We start from the raw sequence: 12,086 nt of genomic DNA, 5'->3' as shown, positions 1-12,086 counted from the left end.
TGGAACTGGAACGTCCAAAATTATAATACTTTGGTGTTTTTGAAATGATTCTAACGTTTTTGGGCTTATTATGTTCAATAAAAAAATCTTCCGAGATCGCTTGAAACATTTTATTGTATCCGTTACTTGATTTTTCTCAGATTCATTACTATATAGTACACATAGTAAGCATGTTTTATTCGTTTTTACGCCCGAATAACATTGCTGGAGAATTTTCGAAGGCTTTTTCTATCCCATACTAACTTTTGATTCAGATGGATCGAGCGATTCAACCTGAAACTTAAATTTCAATCCGTATGATTCGGTGAATTTTTAAGGTCCATTATTTTTTCAACTTTTTGTGCAAGGAACGCAGATACGTAATTATTTCTTCAAAGAACATCAAATAACAACAACAACAACAATAATAATAATGATAACATTCAAAGATAGCACAATTGTGCGGATGAACGGAAAATTATTTGTTTCTTTCGTTTTTTGTGCGCAAAATTTTGCGGAAGGTACACGAATGGACGTCGATGAAAATTCGAGCTTCTTTTGTGATGATTTTGATATTGTTGTAAACGTCCTGGGTGAAAAAAATATCTCTCGAATAACCCAATATTGGTCGAAAATCGACTTTGCGATAAATGGCTTGCAGCCCTTAAATTCGAAAAGCCCTATGCCCGGTGAACTGTGAAATAAAACGCAGAGGAGCAACCTTGTCGGATCATCCATTGAACAACTTATCTCGGAAAACCTGAAACCGATCTCGACGAGAAAAACCGCATGACTAACTTTAAAAAAGCCTGGTGAAGTTTTAATTTCAGCTGCCGACCGAAGAAAAATTCGGACATTTATTTTCCCTTATTTCTCTCCTTTCGCACCGCAGGCGTGCTTATCTTTAATCCCAAGAAAAATACGATGCTACCAGCCGCCAGTTATTTTTTTTTTTTTTTTTTTATCGTCAAGGGATAAGTGCAAATTTTTTCAGACTCTGCGTGAATATTTTTGGACACTAATTTTTACGATCTTAGTCCGTAAAAATACATTATTCATACCGAGTGTTTGTATAAGTTTTTATAATCATATTACAAATTAATGGCGCAGTGAAATTGCGAGGAGAAACATTATTTATAATTCGTTGCTACCATTTTTTATTCCTTGTAAATTGTGTTGCAGCAATAACATCAGCAAAAATTTATTCCATGCACTTCTTCTTCCAAAAACGTGTGAAAATTTTTGGTAGAAAAAAAAAAAATAATTAAATAAATAAATAATTGAACGATAAAAAATATTCTGAAAGAGTCAAGTTTTTCGTGTGGTTCGAATTATGTAAAGCTTTAGAGGTTATAGCTATTCTTTAACAAAAATGATAAACGGATATGCAGCAGATTTTTGTATCCATTTTTTGAACTGCTTTTCTTTGTGACAAGTTCACATGTGCGAGGCACCTCTTAAGCTTGTGTAAAAAAAATTTTTCGATGTCAAAAAGTAGTAAAAAAATAGGAAAAAAAAACAGAGGTAGAAATTTAACGTTAAAACTTGAAACAGACCAGTGCCTATCAAATAAATTCACAGATACGCAGTGTGGTTTGATTCTATCAAGTACAAAGTTATTCCAACACCATTGTAAAGACAGTTGGAGCGATTCGAAAAATATGTACACAGGTTAAATCATTCCCGCAATCCCTGATGTTTTCACCCTCCCTCGCAACATCCCGCAGGCGTCGGTGGTTGAATATTTGGAGTATTTGCTTTGTGAATTCGGGTAGAAGCAGCGAGCCATCGGATACGAACGAAATGTGAGGGTTGATTCGGTTCCTATTCGGTAAACGATTTCGCGGAGATTCACGAACGCGGCTTATCGTCAGAGAGGCTCGAATTTCTTTTGTCCACGTATCGTCACGTACGAGTATCATTGCAATGATTCTACAATTTTACCGTCACTCGTCGCAGTGAATTTTTTTTCTCACCTTTCTTTTCGTAACTTCATCCTCGAATTAGCTGCTCGAAGAACCTGAATGATTTTCCTACCGCTCTACGACGTTTACATAAATACTACGATATGTTAGGGTGTTTTGGAAAAAAATAATTTCCGAATTTCCACCGTGGCGCCGTCTAAAAAGTTTGTTCAGCTTCAAAGAAAGTTTCTCTCAACAAACGAGCGTTGTAAGTTACGTCTAAGAATAAGATTTTATATTTAAAGCTGATCCCCGCATTGATATAAATGAGGATGATGAAAAGCACAAGAAAATTCGTGGGACTTCTTTTAACGTGCGGCGATTTTCTAATAGATTTTCGTTCCAGCAAACTCAATGGCTGGTGAATATTGAATAATTGGAAGCTGAACGTTGTTCCACCTCCTCTCTCTTCCTTTCGCGTACATACAAGACCCACCGAAAAAGTCGATCAAACGAATATATAACCTCAGTCACAGGTTCTCTTCCTTTGAAGCCACCGCTCTTCTCCTCTCGAGGCTTTAATCGAAACACCATGCTCGCGTGTATATATTAAGCCGATCAGAAAATTTAATATGAAAGATGAAGAGTGATTGGGAAACTTCAAGGCGAAATTTCTCGAAAAATTACTGAAATTACCAACAAAAGTTTTGATACTGATGCTTGATTTCAAATCGTTTTCGTTTCATTTCACTCGATGGTGGGCGATTTTATTCAGAAGAACTTTCTTTACAAACCCACTCCATCACTTTTTTTTTATCATCTTGGCATCGTCTCATATTTAATCACACCAATATTGATTGTAATGAAAACAAAGGGCTATGTTTAGTCGACTAATGAAAAATAATAAAATCTATTACAGCGATGACTTTGTAAAACATAGTCACTTGAATAAAACGAGTCTCCGCCGAGCGAAAGTCAACCGGCTTCCGAGCTTTTGTTACAATTCCAGTATTGTCAATTTTCATATTTTTACGAAGATCTCCGTAGCTTTATACGAATATTATGATAGTTTGATAAAAATACCTACTCGATATAAAACTTATCTCGTGATGAGATATCAACTTCCGTAAAAGAGGACGAACGAAACGAACCAGGAAAGACTTACAACCGTGCAGAAGCTATCATTCCAATTTTATTTTCTCGTCGTAAAGCGACGCAATTTTTTGACGTCGAAACTGCCCAATCCTTTCCTCAGACATTTGAGGAGGGTGCAATCAATTAGCGAATTGTTCTCGGAGCGGGATTCGAGAAGGTTTGGTGGCCACTGAGCGCCGATTGAATTGGGCTTGCGGACGGGTTCGTGACAGCGCCGAGTTACATAAAAACTCGGCCGAGGAATCTGTAATAAAAAGCCAACCGCTTGGACGAAAGGCCCATTTCTACCGCATCCACGTACCGCCATATGGCTCTTGAAGTCTATACTTTGCGAAACACGAACCTTTTCGCAGGTCCCCAACTCTTTTCATCCACCACCTGATAAGGGGGAAAGTGATTTTTCAGAGATTTATCTCTTCGAATAATCCTCTCGCACTCCTCCGGGAATCTCAATTCTCTGACCCTCTTTCTATCTTCCAGATTCGCCATAAGCTGCAAGTATTTTACTATCCAACGACGACATGTATTTGACGCTACTGTAACCGAGTGCTCGATCAGAGAATGAAAGAAAGCTTCTATACGACGGAGGCACGATTTGATCTTAAATCGATGAGAGTGCTTCGCGATCAAATTGCGTTGACTCCAAAACTTGAATTTACTTAAACTGTGGAACAACTCGAAAGATCATCGGCAGAAAAGTTGGTTGATTCGGAACGTTCGAAGCAATGAAATTAATGATGTGCTCGGAATAAGGATTCGTGAATTTGTATCGTCTGGATTTGGATGTATAACAATATAACAGCTGCGTACCTTGCACGATTTGGAAATTGGAGAGCTTATAAAAATTTATAACGATTAAAGTTTCAGAGTTCGAAAAAAACTACGAATCGTAGCTTTTCGAGTCTCGCAAGTTTTTATTAGGTATCCAGACTCTCTAATCGTTACAGAAAGTGTTCAATCAACGTTCAGAAATTCCTTCCAAATCGTAATCAAGGAACGATGATTTTTCTAAACGTGATTCAAATCAGCCGACAAAGTTTAGTCCAAACGCGCGGTTTCATATGTTTCATCCAATTCCCCTCGCACGTGAGTCTCCGTTCGATTTCGACAACGATCAATACTCGAAACTGTATTAACCGATTTATCGCAGTGATTAATAATTATTGTACCGCACAGGCGAATGCAAACAACTGGCTATAGTAATCGCATTAATTCGGTACAATTTTGATTATCACTTCAACTGTTTACCGGAAGCGTATTTTAACACTGGACTAATTTGTATACTCAACGCCGGTGTATTATGGGAAATGGATCGTGAAATTGAGCCTGCAGGAAGCTGGAACGGAGCTTGTTTCTGTGTACCGACGGTTACCTACCTTTCGGGAGAAAGCCGGCGTGGATCAGTCTGGCTTCCATAAGGAGGGATGGAAGCAGGAAGCACATCGCTGTACAGAGGTGGATGAACGCTGCCGTCGGTCCTCCGTGTCTCCAGAGATTAGTAGCAAGACCTGGAAGCGCAGAATAACGTCTCATTGAAGATCATATTTCCGTCAGTACGATGAATGAGTGACCCTGCCAAAATATCTTCCGATTCGACGATCCCCGCGTTGTGAAAATCTGAACTCCGTTTAACCTCCGATAAAAATTCTTTTAACCCCGTGACAATTGCCGAAACTCCACCGAGTTTCCATAAATATTCCCCTCCATACGGATACGTAAAATCCAATAAAGAATTTCCCCGAATCCCGTAAAGTACCCACAGGGATTCCCCATAAAAACTCTTAAAACCCCATAACGATTTCTCGAATCCCCTGAAGAATTCTTAAAACCTGATAGATTTTCCACGTAGCGTCGCAAGGATATTTTCCCTTCACCTGGTTTAGTAATATGATTGAAAAAATATTTTTAAAAATCCACTATCGATGTTTCTCCAAGTTCTCAAAACCTTCATTCGATTTCAACTATTTCTATAGAGATTTTAGATCAAAGAATACTTTCAATAAAGTTTCGCGTGAATATTCTGCAAACTACTGTAATTTAAGATCGAAGTGTATCTCCACCCCACTAATTAGTTCAATTTATCCGCAATTTTTTATGCAAATATTTCTACTGATATTTCATACCGCGCGATTATACCTTTTTTCCCATTGTAAATCGATAGTTCAATTCTTATTCGTCTTGTCATTATTTTTATTCCGCATTTATAATGGCAATATTGTAACATAGAATTGTTACCGGTTAAAAACTTTGTCCTTCTGTGTTTTGATTAATTACCATACGTCACATCTTAGCTATGGCAATAATAAATAAGGAAACACTTGGTTCTGCGAATGCTTCAAGAGCCTGAAAAAAAATGAGAAGGTGGAACAGCAAAAATTGGATATTGACCCTGGCCTTACCATTATCCTGATTGTTATTGATCAGCGACGAGGGTGGGTCTCTGGTACAGGCGCTTAGATGACGGCCAAGCTTTATCCCGTCGTTGGCAAGATTTCCAAGCTTGAAAAAAGCCGCGGCTAGGAGAATCGGGAGGAGCAGAACCCCGGTTCCAGCTAGGATCAGGCAAGCGTGGAGTTCCAGCTTCGGAGGAGGCGCCACCGGCGGCCACGGCAGGGAAAGGTAGGCTGTAAAGAATTTGACAAATTACAGAGACTGATGGGGCAAGCGTATACGGGAGCCCAATCAATAGCAGAAGGTGAAAGCGTTAAACTGGAAAATCGTTGGACAAGTGAGTCTTGGAATCTGAAACTGGTAAGGCAAAAAGGAAAACATCATTTCTGTAATAAAAATCATCATGTTCCGTTGGGCAATTAAAGTGAATTCGATTTATAGTGCAAGGTAAAAATATAACGATTCCAAAGAAATCCAATATTCTGCTTGCGGTTTAATCTTTAGCATTTACGTTACAGTTGGGCACAAATATTAAGAGAATCTAATTTTTCACGGAGTATCACGGTTTCCGAATCATAGAAAACTGTACTCGCTCTATGAAGTTGAATAATTCCAGCTAGGTTTCGTAGTCCAGAGCTTTGCATAAATGGTCATTTAATGACGAGTTGACCAGGTATACTAATTTTATTGATAATTTCAGACTGCATCTACCGGTATGCATGGAAAATTCTAATGATTGAAAAGCTTGCTAAACAATTCTTGATATGTTAAACAGGGAAGTACTAGTATTCATTGCTAAGAAATTGGAGTCTAGAAGTAGGTACATAGATTCGTTCAAGCGATCTTCAATATTTAATGTCAAATATCTGTATCCATTGTTGGAATTTAGGAGTGCATAAAAGCTACACATCCGAACACCACTGGCATTCGGTAGCAAATGGAACGTAGTTTCGTAGTTCCGTTATAGTCCAGTGGTGAAGTACTAATTTTTTTCTGTGAGATTCAGTTCTCTTTGACAGTAATCATTCGATTATACTATCTTTTAAGAGGAAGGTGCAGTAGATTTTGACAGAAAATGAATATACCTCCGAAACGATGCTACGTAGCAAATTGTTCCTTTGGGATACGATGATTTATGAGTAACAGGATCTAACGAAGTCATGAAAATCATCTAAATCGAGAAGAAATTATCTTTCCGTGTGTAAGTGTCACTTATTTTGACCATTACATCGTTTCGGAGATGTGTTCATTTCTTGTAAAAATCGATCGGAGCCCCTTCTCAAGTTGTAACGCAGGTGAGTGAAAACCACACGAAACACGATTCTTGGGTAACACAATTGGTGTAGAAAGAAATGGCCCGACGATGTTATCTCTCAATCCTGGCCCTTGCTGTTTACTCTGTGTAGGATGTTTGCCTACATGGAATATGCTCTTCTTACTCTCTTGCTCTCCTTTTGCCGACGTATCTTCCAATTAGACGCCGCGGCATGTACACGCGGCAGTTACAGAACAAGCTTGTCGAGCGTATTGTGCTCGGGTGACAACTTGTATTGTAAGATAGATGCAGGTTGGGGATCGGATTAGGTTTCGCAGGCGTGACAAACAGTAACCGTGATTTGTACCAGTTAAATCTTCACCGGGAGGCAAACATGTCACAGACGTTTTCAAATTCTTGCGAGAGAAATTACAGACGGTACAATTCTGATTGAGAGAAGTCCGGCGTTGAAACAAATGACGTTTCCGATTGAACAACTTTCGATTAAAGTACGAAGTTAGATGACAACGGCTGATCAGCGACTGTACTTCTTATACATTTCATGCTTCCACACTACATGTCGGAAAAAATTCGGTGTTTCAATATTCTTTGATAAAGGGAGAGTTCGTCGAGTGGTGGTCAAAATCTACCTGGTCATCGATCCAAACTAAATCTATATTCTTTATATTATCTATGACTCACGGCTTTTCCAGTGACATTTGGATATAGAATACGACATAATATACATGAATACATTATTAAAATCAAATTATTAAAATCAGTCGACAGTTTCTGATAATAAACAAGCTAAGATTGTCTGTTTACGATAGTGGTGCAAATAAAAATAATTGAAAAATTAAAATCAGGACATTCACATTACATCGTGCATTCGTCTGAATGAATCGTATGACTTAACACTTCCAACGAATGATAACTAGGTGAATAAAAATGTTAGTTATGAACAAAGATCTATAGAACCATTCGGCAGAATTCACTTACCAATAATTCTCTTCGCACATCTCGTCGCAATGTAGGCTTGAATGGCGACAGCTCCGATACCGTACCAGACGGACCAAAGGCTGTTGACGTGCCCGCGAGTGCAGCATTCATTTTTCGGTGGGTTTCGATTTCTCTTAGATTTGCTCGTGGTCGTGACGCCGCTGGAATTTATGCTGGAAACCACCGGAAGTGGTTTGAGTCCTGGTTTTTTACACTTGGCTTGGTTCACTTCGTTGTTATTTTCGTAGCCCATCAGGCTGCCTGTCATCGACATTTTCTCCTGAAAGATGGCAAAACGAAAATAGCGTGAGAAGAATATTAAAGATATTTGAATCGCACCTGCTTGAAAAGTTCGCGTTGAAATTAAAGCCTGTGTAGCGTGCGTGAAAATTCCTCGTTTCCGAGCAGCGAAGTGAAACGAAGTTAGCGCATGCGCACAACCGAAGTGCTTGATTTGACACACTAGTGCTTCCTATGGCGCATGCGCACTTTCGAACAACTCACATTTACGCACTGTGTGATTGAGCATAAGTTATTTAACTCGATATACTTTTTTTATGTGGTCAAAAAAAATGTATCTCCGCTATTAACAGGGACATTCTGAACTGTACTTCTAGAAAGTTATCCTTTCGCAACTGAGGCAACAATGTTTGATCAATAACTCAGCTATAATGGAAACGATGAATAACATTCTCGAGTACTGATTATTTGGTTGCCGAAATAATTTGCTAGATTATAATAATACGCAAAATTTTGCGTCGTAAGAAGTACAAAGAAAAAGTATAACATTCTTTGTTTAAAACCGGAATGAAAAGAGAGAAAATGTTAGAAACATATCGTAAATTTTGCACAAGGTTCGACGGTACGTCGTGGTAGAAAAAAAAAAAAAAAAATGCTGGGTGAAGAAATATATTCTAGCATATCCGACGTTTCGCGAACAGAGCTGCATGCGTGTTTGTAGTTGTATTTACACACACACACACACACACAGTTTTATATATATATATATACAGGTACGTATGAATTCATGTATACCAAGTAGTGCCGGTGGAAAATTCAAAGCTCAATGGCGTGCAAGAGATAAACTACGACTGGGCGGGAGGTTAGCGCGTACAACAAGAAAACCGGAAGTGGGTAGACGATAGCGGGGTGTAACGGTGATTATTACTCGTACAATGGACGCAGAATTCAAACAAGAATACCTGCACGTTCAAATCCATTTGGTTAATCGAGCAAGGATATAATCAGTTTCATGCATTAGTGATAAAAGTGAATTTTTTTTTCAAATTTCAGAGATAAAGGTTAATTTGTACAAATATAAACAGCGGAAGTACATAATTTGTTCTCTCTTTTTTACTCACTAATAGAAACAGCAAAATCTGAAGGTGGAAAGAGAGAGAGGTGCATTTGCATGTTGATGGCTCGTCGCGTTTGCGTGATAATAAAGATTGGAATTAAACTCTATTTTTTCACCCAGCCTTACATGTTAAAACTTATCGCTGTGTAAATGCAAATAATAGCATTTCTCGTGTGGTCGTTAATTTATTATTCGTCAAAAAGTCAAGCGTGATGGCAGGTGAGATAAGGTAATGTAAGCGTTGACATTTCTTCGACGATGTTTTTCAAGATTATTAGGCATGGAAAAATATGGATGCAAATATTTCCTTACGATGATAATTATACTGTTTCTTAAAATGATTGCTTTTTTTTAAGCCGGCGAACATGTGAAACACTTTGATGTTATTTGGCAAAAAATTGAAATTTTATATGAATTTTATTGAAAGATACAAAAATAAAAGGTACCCGCGTTGAAAAGATCTTTGAATTAGTTGCAAGTAAAACTACGCGGCTACCTGTAAGAAGGATGGGAGCGTAGTTAGCCAGGAGTCTAATTAATCCAGAGACTTAATTATTAGGGTACGTTATACGGCAGCCGGAACTTCTACGGGCTCAAAAGTATCCAAGCTGATGAATATTCACGTTCTGAACCCGGTGACCTCAGAGTTCTCGCGGGCGTTCAGGAGGACCCTAATTGCAAGAACACGTATATGCCCGGCGAAGGGCCGAAGTTGCAAAACTCCTTCAAGTTCTCCCGTCGCTTTGTCTTCGAACTTTCAAATGTAGTCAAATGTTCGCAGGAACTTTTTTGTCACGTACGAGTTACGCAACCCGCGCAGGGATTTCATTCGCTGCATTTATCCCGACTCGTGGATTTGAGCCATTCAATAACGATCAAATTTCTATTTGTTGTTATCGCACGTTTCTTAACTATTTTAATTTTTTTTTCACCATAACCGATAAATATAGTTCTGTGTATAAAATAAAAATAAGCTTTATACTAAACTCTGGTATGGCTTACTATTCTATTTAAGTATTGCGATAAGTTGATGTTGGCATAACGATAAATTTGTGTTAAGGCCTTATCGAACTGAAAAAATTTAGCAAGTAGACTAATATATTCACACTACTGAGTCGCCAAATTTTCTTGTAATTTCAGCAATATTCAAACCGTTATTATTACAATACCTGTTTTAGTAGAATTTTGTAATAACTAAAACAAATGAAATTTCTCTGATTTCTCTGAACTGATTTTTTCAATGAATGGGTTCGATCGCCCTTCCGGCTTGATTTTCCAATTAACCTTGACTAGCTGCTATACAATTGTTACGAGAAAGCTTTCAAATATAGAGGAAAATTTTTACTTTGAAAAATTTTGTAAAGCCGTTCTAACCTTGTAGTTATTTGAAACGGTTAATCTTTTTATATTCATAGAAGTTTGGGACGTTTTTGGTCAGAAATGACACCGTACTTGCGCATGCTCCATAACTTATACTACGTATGCAAGATTAAGAAAGTGCGTTATAATTGTGTAGGAGATGAATAATGAACGGGAATCACATGCACCGTGTATCGCATAATGTAATATTTTGCAATTCAAAGTCAAGAGGTGCATCAGGTTCGTGCAGGCATTTTAATAATCAATATAAATGTAAAACACGCGAATAAGTTAATGACACGTACATCGCGGTTGACCGCACCTTGTGCTTTTGCGCAACGTCAAGGTGTAACAAAAACTTGCGTCTTCTTCTTTTTCCCCTCTTTTCGCGAATAGTTTAAACAAATAAAAATATAAAACATTAATTCCAAACTGTTATACCTCAGTGTGTGCAGCGCAATTCGTTCGTTTATATACCACACGCTGTAACCAATCATAATTCTGAACAAATTCTGATGTTGAGAACATAGCTTCACTGTGTTCGTGTATAATATATATATATGCCATAAATTTACTAACCCTTTCCAACGGACGTTGCGCGTCTAAAGTTTTAAGGGAGCTTCTTCCGGGTAATTAGTTTGAAGTATTAGCATCTTTGGTGACAGCAGCACCTGTAATTATAAAGAAAGAAAAAAATAGGTTTAATACTTGGATCTTTCTGAAGAGTTTGCACTCAGAAAAATTTCATTTCTTATTACAGTTGATGGAAAATTCTAGATCAACGGATATCGTTACAATGGTGATTTAAATATAGTTAATATCACAATAAATTTTCTCGCACAAACATCTATTCAGTGTAATTCTAGTTATCACGACAGTATACTTTCTGGTTACTGTGTCATTGATTTTTTCTTTTTTAATTTTTTGATTTTCGTTTGGACTAGATACATCTTTTCAGCCATATAATGTCACGAATATCAATTTATTGTTGTACTAACGCAAGATAATATCACAACGATTACAAAAAAAACTTAGTACCAGTGACTGAAATTAAAACAGTATATTGGGATACGAGCGTGATGTCGCCAATCGGTACGTGTGACAGACGCTATTATTTCCACCAATTTCATTTAAGAAGCAACGAAGGTGCGACTGACCAAAAAGTATTCGCATTTCGACTATTCGTGAACTGAAGAATTCGGTAAAGGTTTCATGTGTAAAATTCTAATCTACCTCGGAATCATTTGACAGTTTTGAATCGACCGCTTTTTGTGACTTGTGACGCCAATTGGCAGAACTTTTCTATCAGCACATCTGACTCCTTCGACTATGGGTTGACTGTGAAAGTAGTAACGGGTCTCATATACCAACATTGTGCTCCACGATCGAAAAAATATGATCACCGTATTTTCTTTCGAATTCAAGGTTCTCGAAATTCACGATTTTTTCGCCTCACGTACGGGTTTCGACCATAAATTTTGCGAAACGTGGATAAAGTACAAACGGCAATTAAATCCGTGTACATATCACCGGGAGTTTATTCCCTTGGCATATTCACCCTCTCCCTCGTAAAATGAAGAGCGGCTGGTAAAAAGGAGTGACGTTGTTTCAGCAGGAGATTTCTTCATTATTCAATCGAGAATCGTACGGTACGACTTGTGAGAATAAAAAATTTATGCAAAGTCGC

At 37.9% G+C, this 12,086-nt stretch overlaps 1 protein-coding gene across 1 annotated transcript in view; it reads right to left on the bottom strand.

Annotated features, from left to right (window-relative positions):
* Positions 1 to 12,086, bottom strand: part of LOC124178916 (protein tincar) — a 118,357-nt gene that overhangs the window by 20,578 nt on the left and 85,693 nt on the right. The window contains exons 3-6 of the mRNA XM_046562716.1: positions 10,979 to 11,070; positions 7,684 to 7,963; positions 5,438 to 5,662; positions 4,415 to 4,546 (exon numbers count right to left, since the gene is read on the bottom strand). Of these exons, the coding sequence (XP_046418672.1) occupies positions 4,415 to 4,546; positions 5,438 to 5,662; positions 7,684 to 7,957 (631 nt within the window). The 5' untranslated portion in view covers positions 7,958 to 7,963; positions 10,979 to 11,070. The remainder of the gene's footprint in view (positions 1 to 4,414; positions 4,547 to 5,437; positions 5,663 to 7,683; positions 7,964 to 10,978; positions 11,071 to 12,086) is intronic.

The sequence above is a fragment of the Neodiprion fabricii genome, chromosome 3, assembly GCF_021155785.1.
Source record: "Neodiprion fabricii isolate iyNeoFabr1 chromosome 3, iyNeoFabr1.1, whole genome shotgun sequence".
NCBI lineage: Eukaryota > Metazoa > Arthropoda > Insecta > Hymenoptera > Diprionidae > Neodiprion > Neodiprion fabricii.
This window is presented reverse-complemented; position numbering and strand designations above follow the sequence as displayed.